General features: G+C 46.7%; 1 protein-coding gene across 1 annotated transcript; it reads right to left on the reverse strand.

The window, feature by feature from the left end:
* Window positions 1-10,934: 10,934 nt before the first annotated feature.
* Window positions 10,935-23,491, reverse strand: MTNR1B (melatonin receptor 1B). Its single transcript, XM_032359711.1, is given in 4 exon segments — window positions 10,935-11,281; window positions 11,284-11,577; window positions 11,580-11,774; window positions 23,278-23,491. Coding segments are annotated over 4 exon segments (1,050 nt in total).
* Between the last annotated feature and the right edge of the window lie 3,162 nt (window positions 23,492-26,653).

Genomic DNA, 26,653 nt, shown 5'->3' on the forward strand with positions numbered 1-26,653 from the left:
GTGCATGGGACGTGTTCCCAGTAGGATCTAAGATAAGGGGAAGAAGTAGATAAAGATCTAAAAACACAAAACCAAAGATACAGAAGACAGAAGAGAGAAAAAAGATAGTTGTACCAACAGGAAAGGGCAGTCCCAGTACCCGGAAGCTAACATGCTTGATGTCTGTGCATGTGTGCATGTGTATACACGTGTGCACGTGTGTGTGTAAGCAGTACGAAAGAGACCAAAAAGTAATCATCTGGTACTCTGAAAAGAACTAGAAGGAGCCTATTTTGTAAAGCCGAAACAACTCTGAATTATCCCAGAGATCTTGGTTTTAGAGTTTTGCCTTAAAGGAAAAAAATTAAGATTTTGCATTTCCTTTGACTTGTTCTCCTTAAATGCTTTGGATTTCAAAACACTTTTAAAATGAGCTTGGTGATTCCCGGTCATGGGCAAGGCACAGGATTGGCATCTTTCCCTGAAATACAGAGGGTGCCACAATCAGCAATAAAACAGATATGTAATACAGCTCTAATATGAGGCAAAGGAAAGTAAGTAACCCCAAGAGCGTGGGGGGAGATGGGGGCAGGTGGTCAGAGCAGGGAGTGGTCTCACAGCTGGAAGGCAACAGGTGTGTCATGCATGACCATGGTCTCCGAGCAAGCAGGCAGCGCAGACAGAACAGGGGGAATCGGGTGTGGCTGTGGACTTCAGGTTGGTGGCTTTGCCTTGACACTGTCAGCTCTGCAGAAGGTCCGCAGAGGGTCTCTGGGCCCAAGTTAGGTTCACAAGGTTGTCTGCAGTAAGGGAGAACTCCTACTGGGTCTTGGTAGGGTCTCAGACGGGGGAGGTCAGGGAGGGCATTTGCAAGGGGTGGGGGTCTGGTTTTAAGTGGTTTAGGGACAAATGATTTCCGGTAATAAGTTTTATGACATAGTAGTTTAGAGTTAGCAGTTCTTGAGAGGTAAACTGGGCTAGTGAGAAGCCGTTTATCCAGATGAGCAAAATCTATCCTTCTCAGAGCTGTTTGCCTAGATGAACACACTCTTGGCCTTAAACCAATCAGTTTATCAGCGTATAAGAATTTCCAGAAGCATACAGTGAAACGTGATATGGGCATAAACCTTACCCTCCCGCGCACGCATTTTCACGGAACAAATAAATTTGTATGGACGCTGGTGGCTCATCTCTGTGCTTCACGCGTAAGCCAAGACAAGTCAGGTGGTCAGGTCGCTGGTTGGCATTTGGGATGGGCTGAAAGATATTGGGACTGAAACCTGATGGTGGGTTGTCCCAGCTCACAATGACGCAACTTCTGGAGGCAGAAGGAACTTGTTACAGCCTATTTGAAATCTGTAGATGTGATCCCTGCCATGTTGCTCGTGTTAAACACCTGCTCTCTATTTACATGGCACAACCCCTCTTTTTTTTTCTCTGCTTTTCCTGGAATTAGAGCTTTTTAAATGGTCCCTGCCCTCTAGGCTTTCTCTTCCACACATCTGACTGGAACACCCAGATGATTAATTTTGTCAACATACAGCTTGGGCCATGTCACCCGCCCCTTGTCCCCTCAACTCTGGTCCTTAACACACAGCTATTGAACTCCAGTAAGTAACCTCTACTAGGTCCTGACCCTCCCCACCTCCTGCAACACCCTAGGCGTCCACAGCACCTGTCATGCCTTTGGACCTTACTCTGAGATCTGACCTCCAGCCTTCAGACATAGTGAAGCCTCAGAGCTGGGGGACACTGTAGACAGGGCCTGGCCTCCAAGGTAAGAGGAACGGTGTAATTTACAAAGGCACATGCTACCAAAGTCTGTGAAAGAGTCTGAAACAGAAATCAATGCATGATGCTTAGGGTTTAGTGAACTTGAGATTTTATGTTTTTTTTTTTTTAAAGATTGTATTTATTAGAGAGAGAGAGTGTGTGTGTGTGCACATACAAGACTGGGGTGGGAAGCAGGGGAAGGCCAGAGGCAGAGGGAGAAGCAGACCTCCTGCTGAGCAGGGAGCCCAATGTAGGGCTCCATCCCAGGACCCTGAGATCATGCCCTGAGCTGAAGGCAAATGTTTAACCAACTGAGCCACCCAGGCATCCTGGATTTTGTATTCTTTAAAAGTGGCTTTTTAAGCCATGTGCTCAATGTATTTAAAACAACAACAACCCACTTTCAAGAAAGACTGTGAAGCTCATGAATTTTCTTTGGATCTCACCTACCTCAGTTTCTCCCTCAGCATACATGAAATTTTAGGGACATGACAACTACTTCGCTGAACAAGAACTTTGCACCAGCTGCTTGACGATGCACAGTCATTCAGCACCCCCTGGGACCCGTAGAGGTGGCTCTTACCCTCTGCGTGTCACAAATAGGGAGCCCAGGAGTCCGAGAATTTAGACAGTGAGGTGAAGTTCTCACTGCTGCTAAGCGACAGGTCGGTGTTTCATTTCAGGTGTATGATGGCCGTGCCCTGCCACCTTTGGGAAGCTACACTGACAAACCCAGACTGCAGGGGGCCACAGGGGCTCTCCACCTCACTCCATAGCAACTTGCCCCCATCCTCTTGTTCCTGCTCCTTCCTCGGGAGACAAGCTGGCTCGTGTTGACCAGCTATGGCGCCGTGGGGAGGCCTTCCATTCGTTCACAGCTCTTCGCCCACAGCACAGAAGTTTCACCATCAGATTGTAACACACTGCTGAGACTGTCCCTCTCTCTCTCGCCACCACCACCTCCGGCCACAGTGATGAACGCCTTCCCTGGCTCTGGCTCAGCGAAGCCATTGAATGTTCGCAGCAAGCCTTGCGCGTATGGCGCTGGTGAGGCATTTATAGACGTATTTCCGTCTAATGGCTTGCATTCTTCCATTTTTCTTGCAAGCATTTGGCTTCCTGTGCACAAGAGGAGTTTTCTCCTGGCTTTGAAGTCCCTCCCCCTGGACGGTGAGCTGCCCAGAGGGCAGGAACCCCGTGTGACCCCGTCTGCACGTCCTTCTCCCAAGCCCAGGTAAGGCAGCCCGTGAAAGGATCGCTGAGCGCAGCTGACTCAGTATGTGGCAGATCAATGCCACCGTCCCTCCCTCTGGCTTGGCCTGTCGTTTGGCTGTGCACACTGGACACCCAAAGCAGGTCATGGGCCGACTCCTTCAGTTAGCCAGGCTCTCTGTTGACCTTGCTTAGGGCGGAATCAGCCATCATGCACAGTTATGGCTTCATCCGAGAGCATGTCAAGTTCCTTGCCCATCTCCAAGCTATACCTTACTACTATAAAAGAAATTACACTGATGCTTTATGGGTATATTTCAGATCATTTTTCAGATTTCAGATAACAGTTTGTGACCATGAACTCTCCCAAAGAGAAGAGACAGACAACTGTATTACTAGTTACAATCTTCTCCGTTGCCCCAAACTGGAAAAAAGCAAAGAATCATTATTACTTTGTCTGCTTTAGAAAAACAGAAGTGCATTTTTGAAAATTTTATATTTAACCCCTTGAACTTATTTCCTGAGGAAATTAGGCCAGCCAATAGATTTTTTACCTTTACTGGCCCTCTGCTGGGTCTCTAAACAAGTAGGCAAACATTTGTCAGGAAACGCTCTAAAATGCAGACATTCAAATGTGCATTACTCTTCACAGTAGTCCTCTCTAGTCACTGGATACGGGTTCCTACAACCCTGTGGTCCCAAGGATGGATGGAAATTCCTCTTTGGGATCACTTTTAGAAGTCAATCTATAAATTGCACAAGAAAATCAACCTCAATTCCAACCTTAGTTTTCAACTCTGTTTGCACCTCAGATCGGCTAAGGAGTTTTAAAACCCAAACTGGAGGCACCTGGAGGGCTCAGTCGGTTAAGCGTCTGCCTTTGGCTCAGGTCATGATCTTGGGGTCCTGGGCTCGAGCCCCACATCCAGCTCCCTTATTCAGCAGGGAGTTTTCTTCTCCCTCTGCCTCTCCCCACCCCTGCTTGTGTTCTTTCTCTCTCAAATAAATAAATAAAATCTTTTTAAAAAAAAGATTAAGTACTTAAAAAACAAAACAAACCAAAACCAAGGACTATCTCACTGCAAAGCAATTAAGTAAGCATGGTTGGGCACTCACAGCTTTTTAAAATTTCTTAGATGATACTTATATGTGGCAAGGATTAAAAATTACATCTTTTCTTTTAACCCAGCTTCTCTTTGAATGATTTTTCTCACTTCCAAAATTTAAATCTATCATCAGAAGACAGAAATGTATATCTTTGACAATGCCCCCTCCCCAAAAAAGTGCTATAGTTTCCCAAAGCAACTCCCAAATTGTTTGGAACCATGGGATCTTATTAGAATAAACATGTACCTTCTTAGGGGACCATTTAGAAAAATACAAAAGTTGTCACTTGCTCATTCATTCTTCCATTAATGAGCATTTGGGTTGTTAAGATTTTAGTAATTGTAAATAAAGCTGCTATAAACATTTGCGTGCAAGTCTTTGTGCAGACATGTTTTCATTTATTTTGCATAATTACCTAGGGAGAGAATAGTTGAGTCATAAGACCAATTATAATAAAAAAAATAAAAGCTATGTGTAATAATGTAGGATTACAAGGAACTGTCAAATGGTTCTCTAAAATTTAATCTTACACTCCGTCCTGTAACGTATGAGAGTTTCAGGAGCTCTAATTCCTTGTAAACGTTAGATACTTTTCAGGCTTTTTGATTTAAGCCACTCCAAAAGGTATAAAATTTGATGTAATTATGGTTCAAATTTACATTTCTGTGATGATTAATAATACTGAACAGTTTTTCTTGTTTTTATAGGCCATTCATCTATCTTCTTTTGCAAAGTGACCAAATCTTTTGCTCATTTTTTTTTAGGTAAACTTTTATTTTGAGACGATTGTAGATTCACATGCAGTTGTAAGAAAGAATACAGACATTGTGTGTATCTTTTACCTAGTGTATCCCTTGGTAACATCTTGTAAAACTATAGTACAACATCATAGCCAGATACCGACATTGCTATAGTCCTCCCATCACATTCAGATTTACCCCCTGTCCATATATTCATTTGTGCATATGTACTAGCTGGGCATGATTTTATGACATGCATGGGTTGCTGAATCCGCCGTCACAGTCAAGACCCACAACAGTTCCATCATCATGAGGATCTCTCCTAACCCTATCCACCCATCCCTGAACTCTGCAACCACAAAGCTGTCTCCACTTATAAAATTTGTCATTTAAAAAATGTTGTGAAAATGGAATCACACAGTATATAATCTTTGGGGTGATTTTTTTCACTCAGCATAATTCCCCAGAGATTCATTCCAATTGTTGTTTGTCTTGATCGTTCATTCATTTTTTTTGGTAAGTGGCATTCCATGGTGTGGACGTACTACAGTGTGTTTAACCATTTACCCACTGAAAGACATCAGGGTTGTTTACAGTTTTCACTATTATTTACAAAGCTGAATGAATGATCATTCATGTACAGCTTTTTTTGCTGGGTCAGGGGGTCATTGCATGGCTAGTTTATAAGGAACTGTAAACTGCTTCCCAGCGTGGTGGTACCATTTTACATTCTCACTAGCAATGCATATGGGATTCAATTTCTCTGCACATTCACTGACATTTGGCGCTATTTTTTATTTTAACTGTTCTGATAGGTATATGGTGACATATAATTGTGGCTTTATTTCATTTCTCAATGGCGAATAATGTTGAAAAATTTTTTTCATGTGCTTATTTGCCATCTGTATATCCTCCTTGGTGAAATCTCTGTTTTGTTTTTTCCACCCTATGTTTTAATTGAAATGTTTAGGCTTTTGCTGTTGAGTTTTTAAAATTCTTTATATATGTCCTAGATACTAGTTCTTTGTCAGATATGTGATTTGCAAATATTTTCTCCCAGTCTATAGCTTGTCTTTTTATCCTCTTAACAAGGTCTGTTACAGAGCAAAATGTTTTCACTTCAATGAGGTCCAAATAATCCATTTTTTTTCTTTTATGGATTGTGCTTTTGTTGTCAAATCTAAGAACTCTTAACTTAGCCCAACATCTCAAATATTTTCTGTTTTTTTCCCTAAAAACAGTTTTACATTATACACTTAAATGTGTGATCAATTTTGACTCAATTTTTATATAAGTAATGTAGTTTAAGTCAAGATTGTTTTCTTTTGTCTGTTTTTTGAATTGTTTATTATTTTGTTGTTGAATTGTATGTGTTCTGGATACAACTCTCCTGTTAGATATATGTATTGTGAATATTTTCCCCAATCTATTTTTTAACAGTATCTTTTGATGAACAGAAAATTTTAATTTCAGGTACGGAGGTACTTCGATGAAGACTATGGTTAGTTCTTTTATATTTCAGCTAAGAAGTCTTTGCTTACTACAAGGGCATGAAGACATTCTCCTAAGTAGTGTTCTAGAATATTTATCATTATGTCTTTTATATTTAAGGCTATAATCTATTTTGAATTATTTTTGAGTATGGAGTAAGGGAGGGATTGAAGAGAGTTTCCCCTCCTTTTGATATCCAGTTTTTCCAGCACCATTTGTTAAAATTAGTCTACTTTCCTGAATTATTTTTCTTATAATTGTTTATTTATTTGAGAGAGAGAGAGAGCAGGAGAGAGGCAGAGGGAGAGGGAGAGAATCTCAAGCAGACCTCCCACTGAGTGCAGAGCCTGACATGGGGCTCAAACTCACAACCCTGAGATCATGACACAAACCAAACCAGAGTTGGACACTTAACCCAGTGAGCCACCCAGGTGCCCCAAACTTGTCTACTTTCCCATTGAACTGATGTGGTGGCTTGGTTCAAAGTCAATTGACCACATAGGTATGGGTTTATTTCTTGATTCTAGTCTGTTCTACTGATTATTTGCTTATCCTTATGCCAAAACCACACTGCCTCTATTAATGTAGCTTTATAATACATCTTGAAATAGTTCTTGTTAGTTCTCCAACTTAATTCATTTTCAAGATTATTTTGGTTTCCGCCTCATCTGCATTTATATATAAGTTTTATAAACAGATTGCCAGTATCTTCAAAAAATATTGCTGGAATTTTGATTGGGATTTCATGGAATCCATAGATGAATTTAGGGAAATATGTATTTTAATAAAATATTTTTCTAATCCATGACATGGTATTTCTCTTCACTGGTTTTGGTCTTCTTTTATTTCTCTCTGCAGTCTTTTGTAATGTTCAGTATAGAGGCTTTGCCTATCTTTTGGTTGATTAATTCTATATTTGGTTATTTTTGTGGTATTGGTATTGTTCAATTTTATTTTAAATTTGTTATTACTAGTGTTACAGAAAAATGATAGATTTTTAAAAATGTATCCTGCATCCTATGATTTTACTAAATTCACTTCCTAATTCCAGTAGCCTTTTTGTTGTTGTTGCTTTTTAAGATTTTATAGGATTTTCTACATACTGGTTCACATAATATGAGAATAAAGAGAGTTTTACTTTTCATTTTTTTCAATATGTGTTCTTTGTTTCTTTTTCTTAACTTCTTAACTTCCAGTAAAATATTGAAGGAAATGGTGGGAGCAAACATCTTTTTCTCATCTCAGAGGAAAAAAAAAATCCTGATTTCACCATTAAATATGCTATCATTTGTAGGTTTTTCAGATCTATTCTTTACCAGACTGAGGAAATTTATTCCTATTCCTAGTTTCCCCCAATTTTTTTTTTATCATGAATGAATGTTGAATGGTATAAAATGATTTTTTTACACATATTAAAATAATTTTTCTCTCTTATTCTGTTAAAATTATAAATTACAGGGGTGCCTCTACGGTTCAGTTGGTTAAGCATCTGAGTCCTGATTTTTCCTTTCATGATCTCAGGGTCATGAGATCGAGCCCCATGCTTAGCACAGAGCCAGCTTGGGATTCTCTCCTCTCCGTGCACACTCCCTGCCCCCACCAGTTCATGCTCTCTAAACAAATAAATAAATAAATAATAACACTGATCAAATTTTCAAATATAAAATTAACCTTATAGTCCCAGGGAACCACCCTCTCCCACCGTGGTCATGATACAGAATCCTTTGGGCGTATTTTTGGAACCAATTTGCTAATATATCATTCTGGATTTTTGCATCTTTGTAAGAGACATGATTTTCGTGTGTGTGTGATTTTTTCTTTTGTTTAGATGACATTGCAGTGCTATAAAGAAAGGTTATGCTGATATGACAAAATACATTGAGAAGTGTTTTTTTTTCCTTCCTCTATTTTCTGAGTGTGTGTAAAGTCAGTATTAATTCTTCCTTAAATGTTTGATAAGACTCACAAGTTAAATTAAGTGATTATCTTTGTTTGGAAGCTATCTTTGTGGGAAGTTATCTTTGTAGGAGTAGGTAACTTTGGGGGAGTAGTTATCTTTGGGGGAAGATTTTTCATTACAAATTCAAGTTTTTTAGTAGATATAGAGCAAGGAAGTAGAGGATGGATAGAGTTCCTATAAGCCCGCAGCAAAACTGTCTTAATTTAAAATCAAGGCCTGCAGCGTGAGGCCACTCCATATGAGCATATACATGGCCCAGTGTCTAGAGTTCTCTCTCTCCATGTCCAACGTCTAGAGTTTCTGCCCTTTCATTCTGTTGCTTCCTGGATTATCACCAAAACCTCTGGAAACACAAGATCCCAGTTAGTGAATTGTCAGAATTGGCAAATCAGGTAACATCCGTGGGTCCAGCACACTGAAGACAGCTTTTGTTTCTTCAATCTGTACTTACTGAGCCTTTACCATGCACTCAGCTTAGAGTTAACAGATGGAAATAAGGGGAGCAGTGCGTGACACCCCATTGTCTCTGAGTCAAGAATGAAAGGGAGGGCACCTGGGTGGTTCAGTGGGTTAAGCCTCTGCCTTCTACTCAGGTCATGATCTCAGGGTCCTGGGATCGAGCCCCGCATCGGGCTTTCTGATCAGTGGGTAGCCTGCTTCCCCCTCTCTCTCTGCCTGCCTCTCTGTCTACTTGTGATTTCTCTCTCTCTCTGTGTCAAATAAATAAATAAAATCTTGAAGAAAAAAAAAAAAAAGAATGAAAGGCGAATCCCTATAGCTGGTGTCTGGGAGAGAAGGCAGAGAGACCAGAAAGCAAACATGTGCCTGACCTGATGAGCTCAGGTTCTGCTCAGACTCAAGAGAAATGGCCAAAGTTCGGGGAGAAGCCCTAGGTCTCCTGTGTTTCCCTCTCAGAGACCTTCCTGGATCAGACTCAACACCCAGAAACGGGATCCCAACAGGCAGGCAACAAGGGCTGAAACCCCTGCATTCCTAACAGTTTGGTAAAGGACTTCCAGGGTCAGAATCAGATTCCCAGGCCCTTCTGTGATCTCCACACTCCTAACGTTCTCAGTGGAGACAAGAGTGCATGCATGTTTAACAAGCTCCCGGGTGACAAGATGACTGGGCACATCACTCCATCTAACAACTCAAATGACAAGGGGAGGGAGAGCATTCAGAACGCCAAGAGGTCAGTGTTCTAGGCTCTTGGTTCTGCAGTGCAGCTAGCTGGCTGAGATAACTTTTCTCTCTTCTGGGAACCCCTCCTGGCACCCTAGGTACTTGGGGTCCTTACCCTCCTCCACTTCGTTCCTTCCACACATTCTAAGGTGGGGGGTGAGGGGCAGAAATGGGGTGTTGCCGTCAGACAGACTTGGGCTCTGTGAACTCGGGAAACCATTTAACTTCTTTGAGTTTAAGTTTCTTACTAAAAATGTAGATAAAGATCCATTTTCAAAGAATTTTGAAAGGATTACATGAGATAATGTGTATCAAGCATTGACCACAGTGTCTGGTCCAAAGCGAACATCCAGAGAGTGTCAGCTGACACCATTCAGTAACTGTGAACTCCAAGAGGGCAGGCAACATGCCTTTTGTTTCTCCTGCTGGACCTGGTTACAGATTAGTCAGTCATGTTCATGGAGCTGAAGAAGGAAGCTTAATCTGTCGGTGCTGAAAGAAGACCTGAGGCACCTGCAAAACAGGTACACGTGCTCTCCCCCCGCCACACACACAACCTTCCTCACTCACTTCCCCCCACTTCCTGTCTTTGCGCATCAGCCCTTCTCTCTGTCAAGATTATCTCTCATTTTGTGTAGTGAGAAGAATAATACAGTTTGTGATTACTGAGGGCTAGACCGGGTCCGGCACTGTCCTCAGCTCTTCAGCTGTATTATCCCAGCGAATCCTCACCACGGCCCTGGGAGGCAGCCCCTGGCGAGATCTCCATGGCAAGGTAAGTCAGCCTCAGAAGACAGAGGTCACGGGCCTGCCTCAAGTCACACAACTTCAACGTGGTGGAGAAGCCAGGTCGACTTCGTGCCCCAGAGGCCTGAGGACTGTGTGTGTGTGTGTGTGTTGGAGGTATGTGTATATGTGGCTGTGGAGGTGGGTGGGGGTGTGTGTGCTTGTGTGTGTGTGCGTAGGGAGAGTTTGTGGGGGAGAGTACATAACACGTGCCCTCTGAGCCATGCCAGCCCCCTGCAACCCCCTCAGAGCTACCTAGAGCTCCCAGCACTGTAGAGCTCGTGCTTTCATTCTTGTCAACAGGAAGACATCCGTTCCTACTGCCCTTTGGGGAAGAGAGAAGAAGAAGCAAGGAGGCCCAAGTAGGAGGAGAGAGCAGCTCATAGGAAGTCACTGGCTTCTTTGACCCCAAACCTGTCCTCGTTCTGTCCCTTCCTTGGCTGACGAAGGCGCCAAGCGCCCAGCGCACTGACAGAGCATCTGCGGGAGCCGGTGCTGGGACACGCCTCCCTGTAGCTATTGGCCTCCTTTGACCAGCCTGAACCTGTGGTGCTGACAGGCTTCATGTCCACACGATGATGTTTCACAAGCTATATGCCATCACGTCAACAGGACGGCGTAGCCCAGAATGCTGCCCGATCTCCCCCTTGGGGCAGATCTCCTCCTACCGCTTCACGAATCTGGTGCCTAGCTGGTGATCCAGGCTAGAGAGTGTCTAACCGGACTGGGTGCTGGGCTTTCCCCAAAGGGGGAGTTTGGCTGCCCTTGGAAACATCCTGAACGCAGCGCCGGGGGTTCCAGAGGGCCGAGACAATCCTCCTGTATTCCCTGCGGAAGTTCTGGTTCAGGAGCCCGTAGACGACGGCGTTAAGGCAGCTGTTGAAATAAGCCAGGAAGTAGCTAGCCACGAAGAGCCCCTCTGGGACCCGGGGAGCTACTGCCTCCGGGTCGATGGCCACTGCGAGGCCGATGCCGTTCAGCGGGGCCCAGCAGATGGCGAAGACCACAAACACCACGAACATGGTCAGAAAGCCCCAGACGTCAGGCGCGGCTTGGTGTCCGGCTTGGCCCTCCTGCGGGCCTGGAGCACCAGCACCCAGATGCGCGGGTAACAGAAGGACACGACCGCGACGGGGAGGAGGAAGTGAACGATCATCACCGCCATCGTGTACCGGGCGCTGGCCGTCTGAATGAAGGTGCAGGAGTAGATGCGCGGGTCGTATGCCAAAGACCCCGCGAAAAAGTTGGGCACCAAGGCCCCCACAGTGAGGAGCCAGATGAGGCAGACATAGAGGGGCATGTGCCAGGGCCAGCAGATCTGGTGGTAGGCCACGCTGTGGCAGATGTGCAGTAGCGGTTAAGGGTAATGGCAATGATGTTGAAGACGGAGCCAATGGCACTCAGGCCCATCATGAAGGCACCGGCCTTGCAGGGCGCCTCCCCCAGGGCCCAGCCATCTTGGAAGATGGCCGCAAGGACTAGCGGGTGCGGGTACAAGGCCACCGCCAGGTCAGCCGATGCCAGACTCACCAAGAACAAATTGCCTGGAGCAGGAGAGAGGGAGCAAGAGTCAGCAAGAGACCCCACAGCTCCTAGCCTGGAGAACATTCTACTCTTTATCCAGTCGCTTAAAATGAACTATGTCACTGTTAGTATCGGGGTTGGGGACCTAGTGGCTTTTAGGGACATGGAATTCAGGCTCAGACTGTGTTTCTTCTCACACATTGTGCGGCTTAGGCAACTTACCCAAGTGCCCCAAGGCCTCAAGGCTCATTTTCCTCATTTGTAGAATGGGAATAGTGATTCCTACTTTATACTATAGTTGTGAGGATCAAATGATGGGGCAAAGTCCTGGGGGCACCATGGGTGCTCACGGATGATGACTGTTTTCACCACAAGCACAGATCCTCTGGAGCTCTGCATCACTGACACTCCGGCAAGGGTTCTAAGGGAGAAGCATCTGAATATCCAGAAAGTGGCTTCACTAGCACCAGTCCCCACCCACACTCCCACCTTCCCACAAGTGTCTCTGGAAGTCTCCTTTTGTTCCTTCTCCAGCACTGGTCAACAGGCTACTTTCTAAGTGTCTTTACCTCAGTTTTCTAAATGTGAATTGCATCTTGCAGGTGGGATCGAAGAAAATTCTGGGAGTAGGAACCATGTGTTCTGGCGTTCCCCTGCCTGCCTCATCTGGGTTCTACACTCACAGTCAGGCAACCTTGTTGGCGGAGAGTCCCATCCTGTGGGGTCTCGCGGCTTCCAGTGGCCTCCCTGCATTGCCCGCACCTTCTCCAGCTCTCTGAACTGCCTTCCTCCTCTGAATGCAGAGTTCTCTAGCCCGAGAGAGCCTCAGGAGCCATCGAGAGAGCCTCTGAAAACCACAACATCCATTGAGTGATATGCTTCAGGCATGTTCTGGGCCAGGATCCTAGGGAAGAGCTGGGGCTAAAGCCAAATTGAGAAATCCAATATTTCTACTTCTCAAGCATTTGGAGTCTAAAGCAAACACTGACTCATGAAGAAGGCACCAAGAGTTCAGAAGGGTGGCCAAAACAGAGCTCAGAGCACGAGAAGCTCCATCCTTGATATGACTTGTTCCGTTCACCAAGTGTATGGTTTTAGCACCTACTGCATGCCCAGGAGCTGATATCCTTTCCTGGCATGCAGTAGGTACTAGTGTCATCTTCCAAGTCCTCTGGCCTCTTGCCATGTGGTGAAGTGCGAGCTGCCAGCCCTACAGTGGCTAGACACAGAGAGAGGATGGAACGATTGCAAGAGGGAATTCCCGAGGAGCTAAGGGTGCTCACTCCACCATGACCACGCGTGTGCTCTGTGTGCTGCAGAGGCTGATATAACCTTTTCGGGGATGCAAAAGCTTCGGGCAGATGGAAAGTGTCCAAAAGATGCAGCAATCAGAGAGGCCAGTCTGCAGTCTGGCTTCAAGAGGGTAGGGGGAAAGGGAGGCTCAGAACCACCCGGCTGGGGTTCCCCTCTCCCCAAGTCAGACCTTCAGGTGAGGGAAACTCCACTACTACAGTTATAAACCCACAAGGCAGAGAAAGGGCTGCTTCCAGGCTTCCCCTGTTCCCACCCACATTCATTCAGCACACCTCCAAGAAAATTCCACAGGATGCACTCCATGTGGGTGTGGGAATATGGAATACCCCCAGGCAGCCTTCGTTTGGATGATTAAAATGCTTACAAGGTGGTGAGCTCTCCTGTCTCTCCAGACATTCATGGAGATATGGGGTGTAAAGCGGTCTGGCCTCGGCTTGAACGGCAGGCTTCCTTCTCCTTCAACTCTGTTAGGGATCTATTTATTCAGTGGGGTAAATTCTGCCTGGTACAGCCTGACAAGAAATGCGCATCTGAGGACCTACTCCAGGGGCGGAGAAGGTCTCCTCCTTTTCCATTTAATTCCCAGTTTTTTTTTTTAAAGATTTTATTTATTTATTTGACAGAGAGACATCACAAGTAGGCAGAGAGGCAGGCAGAGAGAGAGAGAGAGGAGGAAGCAGACTCCCTGCTGAGCAGAGAGCCCGATGCGAGACTCGATCCCAGGACCCTGAGATCATGACCTGAGCCGAAGGCAGCGGCTTAACCCACTGAGCCACCCAGGCGCCCTTAATTCCCAGTTTTGTTTGCGTTCTCCACTGGTGGATGTCAGCCTCTGACTCTCCTAGGCAGACCTCACCTGGTCTCAAGACGGTGAGGCATTTCCCCTCTCCGAGTTCTTGTTCTCAGCTGTATCAGTTGTCCTCGTCTCTTCCCAGAATCCTAAGTGTCTTTTTGGCATTGGGAGGTGGTGCTGGAGGGTGGGATGACCTGGGGAATCTGTTTTGCAGCTTTGAAGTTGGGCAACTTCCTGAAACTTCTTTCTCCATGACTGTTCCTTTGCCGGTTCCCCCCTATTCTTTAGAGGCCCCCCTTCCTTTTCTTTACACGCACTTGGTTGCTTCTGGGAAGAAAATCGCTTCTTTCTGACACAGGGATATTGGTCCCTGCAGGGCCCTCTGGGGTCCCAGCAGAGCCACAAACAAGCTTTTGGCACTTGCAAGCACGTGCGGAGAAAGTCCAGGGCTGCTGGGAGCGGCTGCCAGCTCAGCCAGCTGTTTCCCCCCAAAGCCAGTCAAGCTCCGCCGTGTTAATGTGGCTCATCCCCTAATAATGCCCCGGAGGCTGGCGAACAGCTTGTAAATAGTGGGAAGAACACATTCAACTCCACAGAGAGAGTGATTCAATTACTCTCCCCTATTACTCGGGCTGTTCCTGAAAGGCTGAAATCAACCAGTTCCTGCTGTAGGTTCACCCGCCCAGACGTCGTACTGTCTCCCAGATTTCTTGACATCCTTCCAAATTAGGCAAATAAAATTCTTGTTTTGTCTCCCATCTGTAAGAAGCCAGGTCCCGTCTGGATGGTAGTCAAGGGAGACCTAGTCGTCTATCCGTCTCTTCCCCAGACAGGTGAGAAATCCATCAGGACACGCACAGCACCGCTCAGCCCGCTCTGCGCAGGCGTCTAATGAATATTCATATCACACATCCTGGCGTGACTTCTTCCCATCTGCCTCCACCAGACAGGGTGTGTGAGTGGAGACAGACTTCAACAGCAGGCCTTTGTTCACTAATATGGAATTCCCTTTTAACGATCATAGGAAAAGCACATCCCTCCACAATCCACTCCCGCTTCCTCTTCCCTTTTTTCCAGGAAATCTATTTTTCTTTTTCTTTTTTAAGATTTTTAAATTTATTTATTTGACAGAGAGAGAGAGACCACAGGTAGACAGAGAGGCAGGCAAAGAGAGAGAGGGAAGCAGGCTCCCTGCTGAGCTGAGAGCCCAGTGCAGGACTTGATCCCAGGACCCTGAGATCATGACCTGAGCCCAAGACAGACGCTTAACCGACTGAGCCACCCAGCTGCCCCAAGAAATCTATTTCTTAAGAAGGATCTGGTAACCCTGGGGAAAAAAGCCAGCAAGCCTTGAGTGATCAAGTCTTCAACAGATAGGAGAGTTCCAGAAGGTCAAGCCACCTCCATCCCTTACCCCTTCTCCCTGTGACCACCCAACAGGCCCAAAGAGTTTGTTAAATTTAAATTGTCCTAGGTCACTGAGCTAAAAGCCAGTGTAGAAATAGATAGTCATGGAGTCATTTCCTCAACAGATATTTCTGAGTATCTGCTAGGGAAGAGCTTTGCCTTTGCCAAGGCCGAGGGAAGCATGGCGAGCGAGAGAGGCATGCCTCCTCCCCTTACAAAGCTGGTGGTCTCAGAGAAGAAAATAAAAAATAAAAACAAGATGTGCAAAGGTTAAAATAGGGAATTCAACAGAGAAGCTATCATTTCTAACAGGGCTGAATTTCCTGTGCCTTGAGGCTTTTTTCTATCCTTTACCTATTCAAGCATACAATATACTTGCCGAGTGCCTACCCCATCTGTCTTACAGGGCACAGGGATGGGTCAAAGACATGGCCCCCCGCTGGGGAGATGCCAACAGGGCTATTGGGCTGAGAAACAGAGAAACAGCAGGCAGACAGCCCTTCAGTGTGCTGAAAGCCAAGAGGGAGCCCAGGATAAGGGAACAGTGAGGAAGAGCTAAGATGGCCTGGAGATGGGGCTGACCAGGCAGGAAAATTCACCAAGGAGTTGAAGAAAATCACAAAGACCTTTACCACTGGCCTACTTCCTTCCTAGAATGGCTATTTTCCTCAAAAGGGATCTGTATGGGAAAGGAAGGACATAGGAAACACTAGTAGTCTCGAAATGAATGCGAAATATTTTCATCAGTTACTTTCTGGAGATAAGCATTGGAAGACAATAGGCAGATTATTTGTTAAAAACCTGATTTCCTTACAAATACTTAAACAAGGCATTTTTATATTAAAGTAAGCTCTTAATTTGATTCCCAAGTTCCTTGAGGGCAGAGATTGTTTTCCACTAAAACCACATTATTTTTGAAAATCTTAGAGAGTATGGATGAATCATAAAAGGGGCAAGTTGAAATGTAACTGTGCTTTAATTAAAAACAAAGAGGCCAGCTAAGTAAGCTCATCGAGTAAACAAAAGCAGGATGGGGGTATTTCAACCACTTAAAAGAAGAGAACATATTTAAGAGCATAAGCATCTACTTTTTTTTTTTTTTAACTGAGATGCCTATTACAAAACATCCTTCCATAAGCATCAACAGAGATCATTTGGAAACTCTTTCGATAGCATTTTATTACTTCAATTACACTTAATACTCACAACAAAACCACAATTGGTATAGCACCTTCAAGTTTATAATGTGCCTTTACATAAATTGACTCAATTGTATCTCAAAAGAATCCTTTAGGGTTGATTTCGTGATTTCCATTTCCAGAAACTGGCACTCAGATTATGTGACTTGCCCAGGGCCATAACAGTGAAAGAGTGAGAAAGAAGAGAAACAGGAGGAAATCAGGAAAAAGAAATGTCAAGGGCAACCAAAGTGAGAAAGAACAGGAAAGCAAGCCCATTTAATTCAGCAGTTAGGAAGTCAGACACCTCTGACTCAGACACCTCTGACTATTCACAAGGGCACGGTTCTGTCCAATGTTGGAAAATAAACTTTTGTACCGTGGGTTGTTTTCCCAGTCGGCTTTGGCTTTAAGAGAAGAAAGAAATGGAGTGATACTTGCAAAAGGATATCCCTTTGGTGGGGGGGTTGTACAGGGTTTTTTTCTTTTTCTTCTAAATGGGAGAGATTTTATCTGGCATGTAGTGAGCACACAGTAATAGCAGCTATTTTTTATTATGGCGGCTTTTATATTATTAGTGGTGTCAAAAGAACAAGAAAGAGACTCCAAACATTGGACTACAATCCCTAGGAGATAAGATAGGAGAAGTCACAGTGCGGGGAGGACAGTGACCGGCGGGAACTCCCTAAGCACTGGGGACTCCAATTCTCCACTCGCTAAATTCTACTCTTTCAGCAAGAAGTATTTTAAATCATAAGACCTAATCCAGGCATTGGTATGTCCAGAGTTTTGTGATGTCTCGGGCTAAATACAGACCCGCAATTTCGGCAGGTGGGGTGGGGGGGATAAAGCAGTCAAACACGAAAGTTTTCATACCCCTGGGCTACTGAGAGCTACACGGGAGGAATTAAAGAGGATTATGAGCTTTCCTGATTGTTCAGCTAAAGACATAATTATGGGATTTAAAATGTGTTTGTCTTTGCTTGGTGAAGAGATAAGAAAGTATTCAGAGCAGAAACCCGAAGTTGGAGAGCTCAAGTCCCATCAGGGAGGGAGTCCAAGTTTAAGTCCAGTTTGGTGTTCAGCTGATAATAGGCACTTCAAACCCCTGCAGGCTGAGCCGGTCAAAAGACACCCGTCACCAAGTGGCATCTCCGTGAGTGGTCGGAAGCAGCATAAAACCGGGATGAAGTGGGTTCCACCTTACCCTACGATGCCTGGAGTGCAGGGACTGTGGGTCTATTAAGTATTTCCTCCAAGCCTTCCAACGGCCTTTATCCAGAACTAGTCTATCTACTCATTCATCATCTACACCCTCAGTCAGCAAGTGGGGGGGAAAGGTGGGCTCAGCTCCCCCCTGACTAGGGATGCAAAACACCTGTCAGGCTGAAAATGCCAATCAGGAAGCCTGCAGTGCAGTCCCTATGTCTGGTTAAAAGATGTCATGGACTGAGCATCCGTGGGTGCCCGGAGGACAGGGCAGACTCTAGAGGAGGACCTGTGTGTTCAGCAACCAAATCCTCCACGTTTTCCTGGGCAATTCCAATGTCAATTTCATATCCCTTCTCTTTACATAACACCCAACTGTCCTAGATACGGATTCGTGTCCACTCATTCACAACTCCTCCCAGAGAGCCCGGGAAATCAGGCACTGTACCCATGGGCCAGGAATACCTGATACCCTTTGGGCTTTCCCCCCTGTTATCGGAGATTACCTTGACCTTCCAGTAAGGACATGTTTCTCTCAGCTCTCTTCTGGGGGACCAACTTTCTGGATGGTGAAGGTAATGGCGGGAGGCTCACATTTTAGGGGCAGCCTGATGGGGGGCAATCTCAGGACAGACCAGCAGGGGGAAAACTCCCTAAAGAGGCAGGGAGGCACAACCTGGGGGAGGCCAGGCGGCATTGGAGACCGCTAGCCACACAGGAGCAGCGGGAGCAGGCACACCTCTGAGCGGATGGTGCCAGTGAGGTGGACTATGGGCTTTTTGTGCTGGAAGCCATTCAGTTCCACAAAAACTCTACCGGTGGCATGAGCAAGGCTGAGTGCTGTCACTGAGTCCCCCCTACCTTGTGACACAAAATCTATTCCTTCTGTCCCACTGCTCTCCTGATGTCTTGTCCATTTTCAATTCATTTCAACAGACAGGTGTTTTTGTCTTACTGTGTACTCAGCTCTGTGGACAGAAAGGGAGTACAAGTCTCCGCTCTCAACAGATTCGCAGTGCCCTGGGGAGAGCGGGACATGGACAACAGCACGGCGAGGTGGGTTCTGTCTGGGGAGGGCATGTGGCAGCCAGAGGAGGGAGACCAGCCCCACACCCTGCTTGGTATTAATAAGCAACATCGACCACCACAGAGGGAAGCTGAAGAGGGGTCTGAAGGAGAAGTTCGATGGCAGAAGAGAGGCAGGGAGCTCTCCAAGATGAGGCAGTGCACAGGAGTCCGGCGGCATGGGAGCAGCAGTGGCTCACAAGCAGGATGGGAGGAGGGAGGCAAGGCTGTCTTGTTAGACGGGTTAGAGGGAGAAGGGCTGTGTGGGCAGAGTCTGATGCTGTACAGACAGGGCAGCCACTGACGGGATGGCATGCCTCTGCCAGCGGGGTCAGCCATCGGAGGAGGGAGCCTGGCAATCTGTCTGGACACTACAGACGTAATTTGTTCCAGGGATGGTGAGCATGGGGCGTGACTGGTCGGCTCAGGTGGTTAAGTGTCTGCCTTTGGCGCAGGTCATGACTCCCCTGCTCAGCGGGGAGTCTGCTTCTCCCTCTCCCTCTGCTGCCCCCCTATTTGTGCTCTCTCTTTTTCTCTGTATCAAATAATTTTTTTTTTTTAAAGATGATGAGCGTGTAAAATGAGGCAGTGAGAGGACGGAGGGCCGGAAAGGGGAATATTGAGAAATATTAGAAGACAAAAATCATGGGAACTTGGGGAATGAAGGAACCAGGAATGACGCCCAGAGATCAGGTGTCTGGGAGAGGAAAAGAAGGAGATCCGAAGAACTAGCATGAGGTAAGCCAAAGGAATGAAAGTTTTCAAGGAGTGCGTAGGCTTGAGAGTCACACACTGCACAGGCGGGCATTTCAGAGGCCAGTCTCCAGAACCCTGAAGAGGAAATGGGAAGCCACGAGGTAGCCAGTGCATGGAAACTGATGTCTGGCTGAGAAGGGAAGGAGAGAGTAGTGATGGATTCAGAAACAGGCCTAAAATCAGGGCACCTGGATGGCTCAGTCAGTTAAGCGGCTGCCTTTCTGCTCGTTCCAGTTGTGATCTCAGGGTCCTGGGATTGAGTCCCAAACCGAGCTCCCTGCTCAGCGGGGAGTCTGCTCTTCCGTCTCCTCACTCCCTCTCTCTCCCCTATCTCCCCCGCCATCCTGCTGCCCTGTGCTCCCTAGCTCATGCTCTCTTTCTCTCTCTCTCAAATAAATAAAGAAAATCTTAAAAAAAGGGAAAAAAGGACATAGAGGCACCTAGGTGACTCAGTGGGTTAAGACTCTGCCTTCAGGTCAGATCATGATCACAGGGTCCTGAGATCAAGCCCTGCAGCAGACTCCCTGCTCAACAGGGAACCCACTCCCCCCGCCCCCGCCTCTCTGCCTGCTTGTGATCGCTTGACAAATAAATAAATAAAATCTTTAAAAAAAAAAAAAAAAAGAACATAAAATCAAGGGAGGATTTTTTTTTTCCCCTAACACCGAAGACCCTTGTGTGTACATGCCTGCATGTGTGGGTGCATGTGTGGGTGCATGTGTGGGCTAAAGGGAAAGAGACAAACATTGAAAACACAGAAGAGGGAGAAAGAACTTGATGGGGGAAGGTTCCAGAAAAGCAGAGAAAGGAAGAGATGAAAACTGAAAACACAGAGATTATTATTGGCAAAGTCTAGACCAAGGCAAGCATGGCCATGGCAGGCACAGGAATGTCCTCAGATGCTGTCAGGACAGCCCTAAATAGGACAGGTCCCCAGGAAGCACGCACTCAAGTGTGAAATGCACACATAGTTTTACCTTCCAAGTTGGGTCAATGTTCTGGATCTGTCTCCCACCTTCCCTCCATCCCTCCCTCTCTTTCTCTAGTGCCATCTCTGAAAAAGTCAACCCAACACATGCAGCCAGGGGGGAGTCCAGCAGCGTGATCCTGGGAAAAAAGGACAATTCAGCTAACCACTCAACCTGCTCTCAGGATCACTGCTGTGATGGATGATAAAAAGAGCTGCCCTTGCAGCAGTCACATGAAAGATACGGATGTCTGCTGAGAAAGGTCTGTGATCGTAATATGGGCTGTGTGGCTTGGTTATGGGACCTATAAGTGTTTTCATTGCCACGGTCCTATCTTCTTAATAGCAGTGAATTAAGGAACCAGACTTAATTATAGAAAGGTCTGAGATGAGGGTTTCTTTTTCTTTTTATTATTATTATGTTCAATTAGCCAGCATATAGTACATCATTAGTGGCTGATGTAGTGTTCAACGATTCATTAGTTGCGTATAACACCCAGCGCTCATCACCACACGTGCCCTCCTTAATACCCATCATCCGGTGACCCCATCCCCCCACCCTCCCTCCCTTCTGTAACCCTCAGTTCGGTTCCTGGAGTCCAGAGTCTGAGATGAGGGTTTCTTAAAGTCACCCTAAACTCTGAGTAGAGAGACTCGATTCCTCGAGGAAAGAGGGCAAATTCTAAGTGCCGTCGGTTTTTAAGCACCTTCCGAAATCTCACTGTGCCAAGGGTTAATGGAAGTCAATAGCAGATTTTTCAAGACTGTTACCAATAAAGCCAGTGTTCAAATAAAAGCTGGTTAAATTGCGAGGCTGGAGCAGACACCAGCGTATCAGGAATTCATGTCATTTAGCTATGCTTCTGGTGCTGGGCTATAGCCTACTTAACAGAGTGGAGGAAGGAGAGAACAGGGAATGGGCCGCCAGCTGAAAGCCCAGTACCCACCTCCAGCCATGCTCCCCCAATCAGTAAGGTTTCTGTGAGCCCGGCTAGGAGAGCAGAAGAGGCCAGCCCTCCTTGGGACGAGGAAGAGGAGAAGATGCCTGTCTGCCTCATGTAAAAGGAAGCCACACTCCCCCTACTCAGCCACCCCTCCAACCTCAGGCAGCTCAAATTTCTGACCACGGACCAATAGCCCACCCCACCAGGTTAGTCAGGGAGAGAACTGGGTCAGAGTCAGAACCTGGAGGGCCCAGCCCTGCCTCCTTCCTGCCTCGGTGCAGGAGATGCATGTTTGTGACAGCTGAAAAGGGACGATACAATAAAAAATATCAAATACATCTCTTCCCCCAGCATGACTTGCTCTTTCCTAATATATAAGCTTTTAGTCAAAGGACATGACAATATCTTGAAAAAGGTATTCCAGATGATTCTAACCATCACTGAGTCAGAAAGCTTGTTTCTACTTAACAGCGTTGTTTCCCATATTATAAACAGAAGCTCCTATTTTTATTTTTTGTTTGTTCTGTAGATAAAAATACTGGAGCCAGAACACAAAACATATATACCCTCGGGGCGCCTGGGTGGCTCAGTGGGTTAAAGCTTCTGTCTTCACCTAGGGTCATGATTCCGGGATGGAGCTGGTATTGGGCTCTCTGCTCAGCGGGGAGTCTGCTTCCCTTCCTCTCTCTGCCTGCCTCTCTGCCTACTTGTGATCTCTGTCAAATAAATAAATAAAATCTTAAAATATATATATATATACATATATGTATATATATATATATACACACACACCCATTTACTACAACTGGCCTTTCTGGATGGTCTGCCTTCTTAGGAAAGCGTGGTTAAAGGACATGCCTGGCTTTCTGCTGTTGTCTTTTCATTGTAATTCACTCAAATTGGAGTAAGGCCCATATTAGGAAATTACAAATTGACAACCAGGCCATGAGCTTTCCCCGATGAAATGGTCAGCATGTTCCAGTGACCTCTCAGGGTCAGAATTCAGAGTTCCCCCTGGTTTTATTCCCTTGAAGACCTAAGGAATGCCTGCACCCCAAGTCATCCTCCCAAATCTACATTTTCTCCGCCCCTGCCCACGCCTAATTACTCCCTCTAGGTCCCTCTCTACTGGTCAGGGCACACTTGGGGATGGCAAGAACTCCCAGCTCTGGGGCAACATCCGCTTCCTCCAAATTTTCCCTCCAGGAAAAACTGAAATGAGAGTGAACAGAAGGGAAAACATACTTTTCCCCATTGCAACACTACTTTGCCGAATCGCTGTTTTAATCTTCATTTAATCCCACGAATTCCCTATCTGCAGAAAAGAACACGTTATCCCAAAGTAATGTAGTTCCACCGAAGCAGAGCCTGCAGATTTCTGCAACTGCACTCTCTGGGTTGGAAATAGGTCTTCAGATGACCTGGAGAGAAGTTTCTGACACAAAACTTCCCCACCCCCACCCCACCCCTGGGCTTCCTTGTCTCACCACCCACTGCAGGGGAGGGAGAGAGGTGTTAAAAATCCCGAGATTCTTGTGGTCGGATACAGGCAGCCTCTGGACCCCTACAAACTGGGGCGCCCTGGATGACAGAAGCTTCCAGCCGCGTGGGTTCCCACAGAGCGGGCGCCCCGCCGAAAAGTGCACAAGAAAAGCTTTGCTCAGTTCACGTGGCACAGATGTGCCCAGTGCGCTCCGGGCAGCGGCGAAAGGTGGGCGCCAGAACCGCACGTCGGGGAAAGGCAGCAGCTCCCCCACCTTTTGAACACAGGGCTCAACTTGGGGACGAGGTTAGAGAAAAGGGAACGGGGCGCCGGGGACCGGTGAAGGGGTGAGGATGGAGACCGGACTTCAGGGAGAGGTCTGCCCCAGACGCGGGCGTGACGCTCACCCGCGTTCCGCAGCTTGCGGTTCCTGAGCACCGAGAGGTTGACCAGGAGGTTGCCCACGACGTCCCCCGCGGTGGTGACGATGAACACCTCAGACACCTCCCAGGGAGGACAGGCGGTACCGGAGGGCCGCGCGCTGCCCTCCCCCGGCCAGCCCCGGCGCCGGGCCAGCTCGCCCGCCTCGCAGCAGTTGGAGAGAGAGCCGTTCTCCAGCATCGTGGACCGTCTGGCGCCGCGCGCCAGCCACCGCGCCACGCGCTGTCACCCACTGGAGGGAGCGCGATGTCGCGGCGGCGCCGGGAGTTCTTGCCGCCCCCAAGCGGGCCCGGACCCGTAGGGAGGGGCCTAGAGGGAGTAATTAAGCATGGGCACGGAGCAGAGAAAATGTAGGAATGGGAGGAGGACTTGGGGTGCAGGCATTGCCAAAAGGAGTGCGTCCCTCCCTCTCCTTCCCTTGGGGGCCGGCTCAGGGGCACCTGAGTCCTAGAGCCCAGAACTGCTTGGCCCGGTTCAGGCCTCAATTCCTGAGCGCACCTCCACACTCAGATCCCAGATTCCCTCCGCCCTTCCACCCCCAAGAGAAGCTGTGTCCAGGAAAAGCAGCCAAATTTGTGGATTGGAGAAGGTGCTGGTGGTGGGGACCTGCCCTCCTGTTGTCCCAAGGGTCAGGTTTGAGGCCCCCACGGTGGGTGGGTGGTGGGGTTAGCTCCAAAGAGAGCACAGTCTCCAGGGTAAGGGGACAGATCCCAGGGCAAAGTGGGGTAGAGGGTTACATTCCAGGCAGCAGCAGGAGAAAAGCAAACCCCTGCTATATTGAGCACTTGTTTATCCTGGGAGACATTGATGATGACTCTGCCCTGTCCTCTTTATAAAGCCAAGACATCTATTATTATATGAACATCTATTTAAATATGACAATACTTAACGAGACACATGGTCGATGCTGGGGGGGTTATTATAATATGGTTTTGGACAGTTTTTGAACAAAGAGTGAAATATGACTCCTGGAAAGAAGGAACTTAGATGCCCTTTATTTAAAACGTTTGAGCACTTTCTCTGATAGCAGCAACAGCTTAACCTCTTCCAACGGTGAATTTTACGCCAAGTGCTGTCAGTGCCTTTCACATCACTGGAACCACTAAAATCAAAATGATGGACCATTTTAAATTTGAGGAGGCCACGAAGCATCTGGATACATTGCTTCCATGAGTATGCAAAATGGTCCAGCCACTTGAAAGAGCTGGTTGGTAGTTTCTTAAAGAGTTAAACATAAACCAACCTACAACCAGAAATGAGACAGAAATGAAACATATGTCCACGGAAAAGACTCGTGTGGAATGCCCAGGGCAATCTTATGGATAGTAGCCCAATTGGGGAAACAGCCCATATCCAGGAATAGGTAAACAAATTGTGATATATTCCTACAGGGAATACCACCTGACAATAAAAACTGCTGAGCCGCACAATGAAAAATACTTCGTTGAACAAACGAAGCCAGACCCAAAAGAGTATATACCATACAATTCATTTATATGAAGTCAAAAAGTGGGAAAAAAATTAATCTATGGTGATAGAAAATTAGAGAACAATGGTTGACCATGGGGGTGAGGATGGACCAGGACAGAGCGCAAAATAAATTTCTGGGGTGTTATTTGCATGTTGTTTTATATAAATATGATTCTGTATTTCATGTAAATCATACTGTCCCACTTGTGTCCTATCCCAGCTCCCAAGAAACAAAAACAAAGGAAGAGTGCGGTAGAAAGGGGTGATGATTCCGGAGAAGAATGTGAGAGTTGGACAACAGCCTCCCTGAGCAGTGAGCCCATCCTGAGCCCAGAGAAGGAACAGCAGGGAGAGGCTTCGTTCCTACAGTAGAAGAAAAGCAAAAGCCAGGTGTTCGAAGTGTTTCTAGACTAGGATGAACAAATGAGGAAGCTGCCTTGTGTCTGCTTTAATCTCAAGGAGTTTGAGGCTACCTCATTGGCCAGGACTGGGGGAGAGAATGTGGGAGGTCTGAAGACAGGAGAAGGTACTGTACAACGATAAGTCGTTTCAGAAAATAGGTACACTGACTAGGATCGGAGGCAGGTTTGTGAGGAGAGGGAGTACCCCTGAGCGGCTTCAGATGTCGCTTTAAGGGAAGACAGTCAGCCTCATGGGGTGCTTCTTAATCAGCAACGTGGATCTGCTCAGGACAGGCACTGAGGAGGAAGGGGGAGGATCTTCAAGAGGATCAGGTTTGCTGGGGAGGAGTAAATAGCAGGAGGAAGTGCGATTCGTGATGGGAAGACGGATCCCGGGAGCTACAGTATATGAGGGATGCTGGGCTGATGGGCCATGACACAGAGATGGGATCAAGGGCTCAAAGGGGCTGAAATCAAAGACTTGTGGTGGGTGAATGTGAACAAGTAGGCTGTGCTATTGAGAGAGTGACTGCTTTGAAGCTTGTTTGGAGATTTCTTAGGAGTGCAGCTTCTTTCTGCCGAAGGGAGGGCTCTGAGTGGCTGAGTGGAATGACAGGAGTGGGTGGCCGGAGGAAGGCGAGGGAACGTTAACTGGAAATGAGGAGGTCAAGAAACTGAGAAACCCAGGTACAGGTATTGTGGTGGTGAGAGAAAAGAGAAACTGAGTCAGAGGGCGAATCCCAGTGAGGGGAGCGGAATGACCAGCCAGTTGGTGAGAGAGAGGCAGGCAAGAGGAGGAGCAGAGACCTCAGGATGGGAGGAAAATGTCACAGGCTGTTTTCAAAGAAGGGGCAACCTGGGCAACCTTCCTTGTTCAGACAATGCAATATTATTCCTCCCTAAAAAGAAATGCTCCGAAAAAGCCACGAAAAGATATAGAAGAACGTTAACTACATATTCCTAAGGGAAAGAAGTAAACCGAAAAAGGCTACATACAACAGGATTCCAACCACACAACATTCTGGAAAAGGCAAAACTATGGAGACAGTAAAAAGATCAGTGGTTGCTGGAGATAAGGGGAGATAGATGAACAGGCAGAACACAAAGAATAGTTAGGGCAGTGAAACAACTCTGTATGATACTGTATGGTGAATTGGTGTCATTATACATTTATTCAAAGTCCTATAACACCAAGAGTGAACCCTAATCTAAACCATGGGCTTTGGGGGATGACAATGTATCAATCACTTTAAGTTCACCAATTGCAACAAATGTACCACTCTGGGGAGGAGGCTGATATTGACAGTGGGGGAAGTCCCTGCATATATAGGCAACATAAGGGAACTCTTTGTACTTTCCCCTCAATTTTGCTCTGAACCTAAAACTCCTCTAAAAAATAGTCTATTTAAAAGGGGGAGAGGGGTGCCTGGGTGGCACAGTGGGTCAAAGCCTCTGCTTTCGGCTCCCAAGG

The sequence above is a fragment of the Mustela erminea genome, chromosome 9 (assembly GCF_009829155.1).
Source record: "Mustela erminea isolate mMusErm1 chromosome 9, mMusErm1.Pri, whole genome shotgun sequence".
In the NCBI taxonomy this organism is placed as follows: Eukaryota; Metazoa; Chordata; class Mammalia; order Carnivora; family Mustelidae; genus Mustela; species Mustela erminea.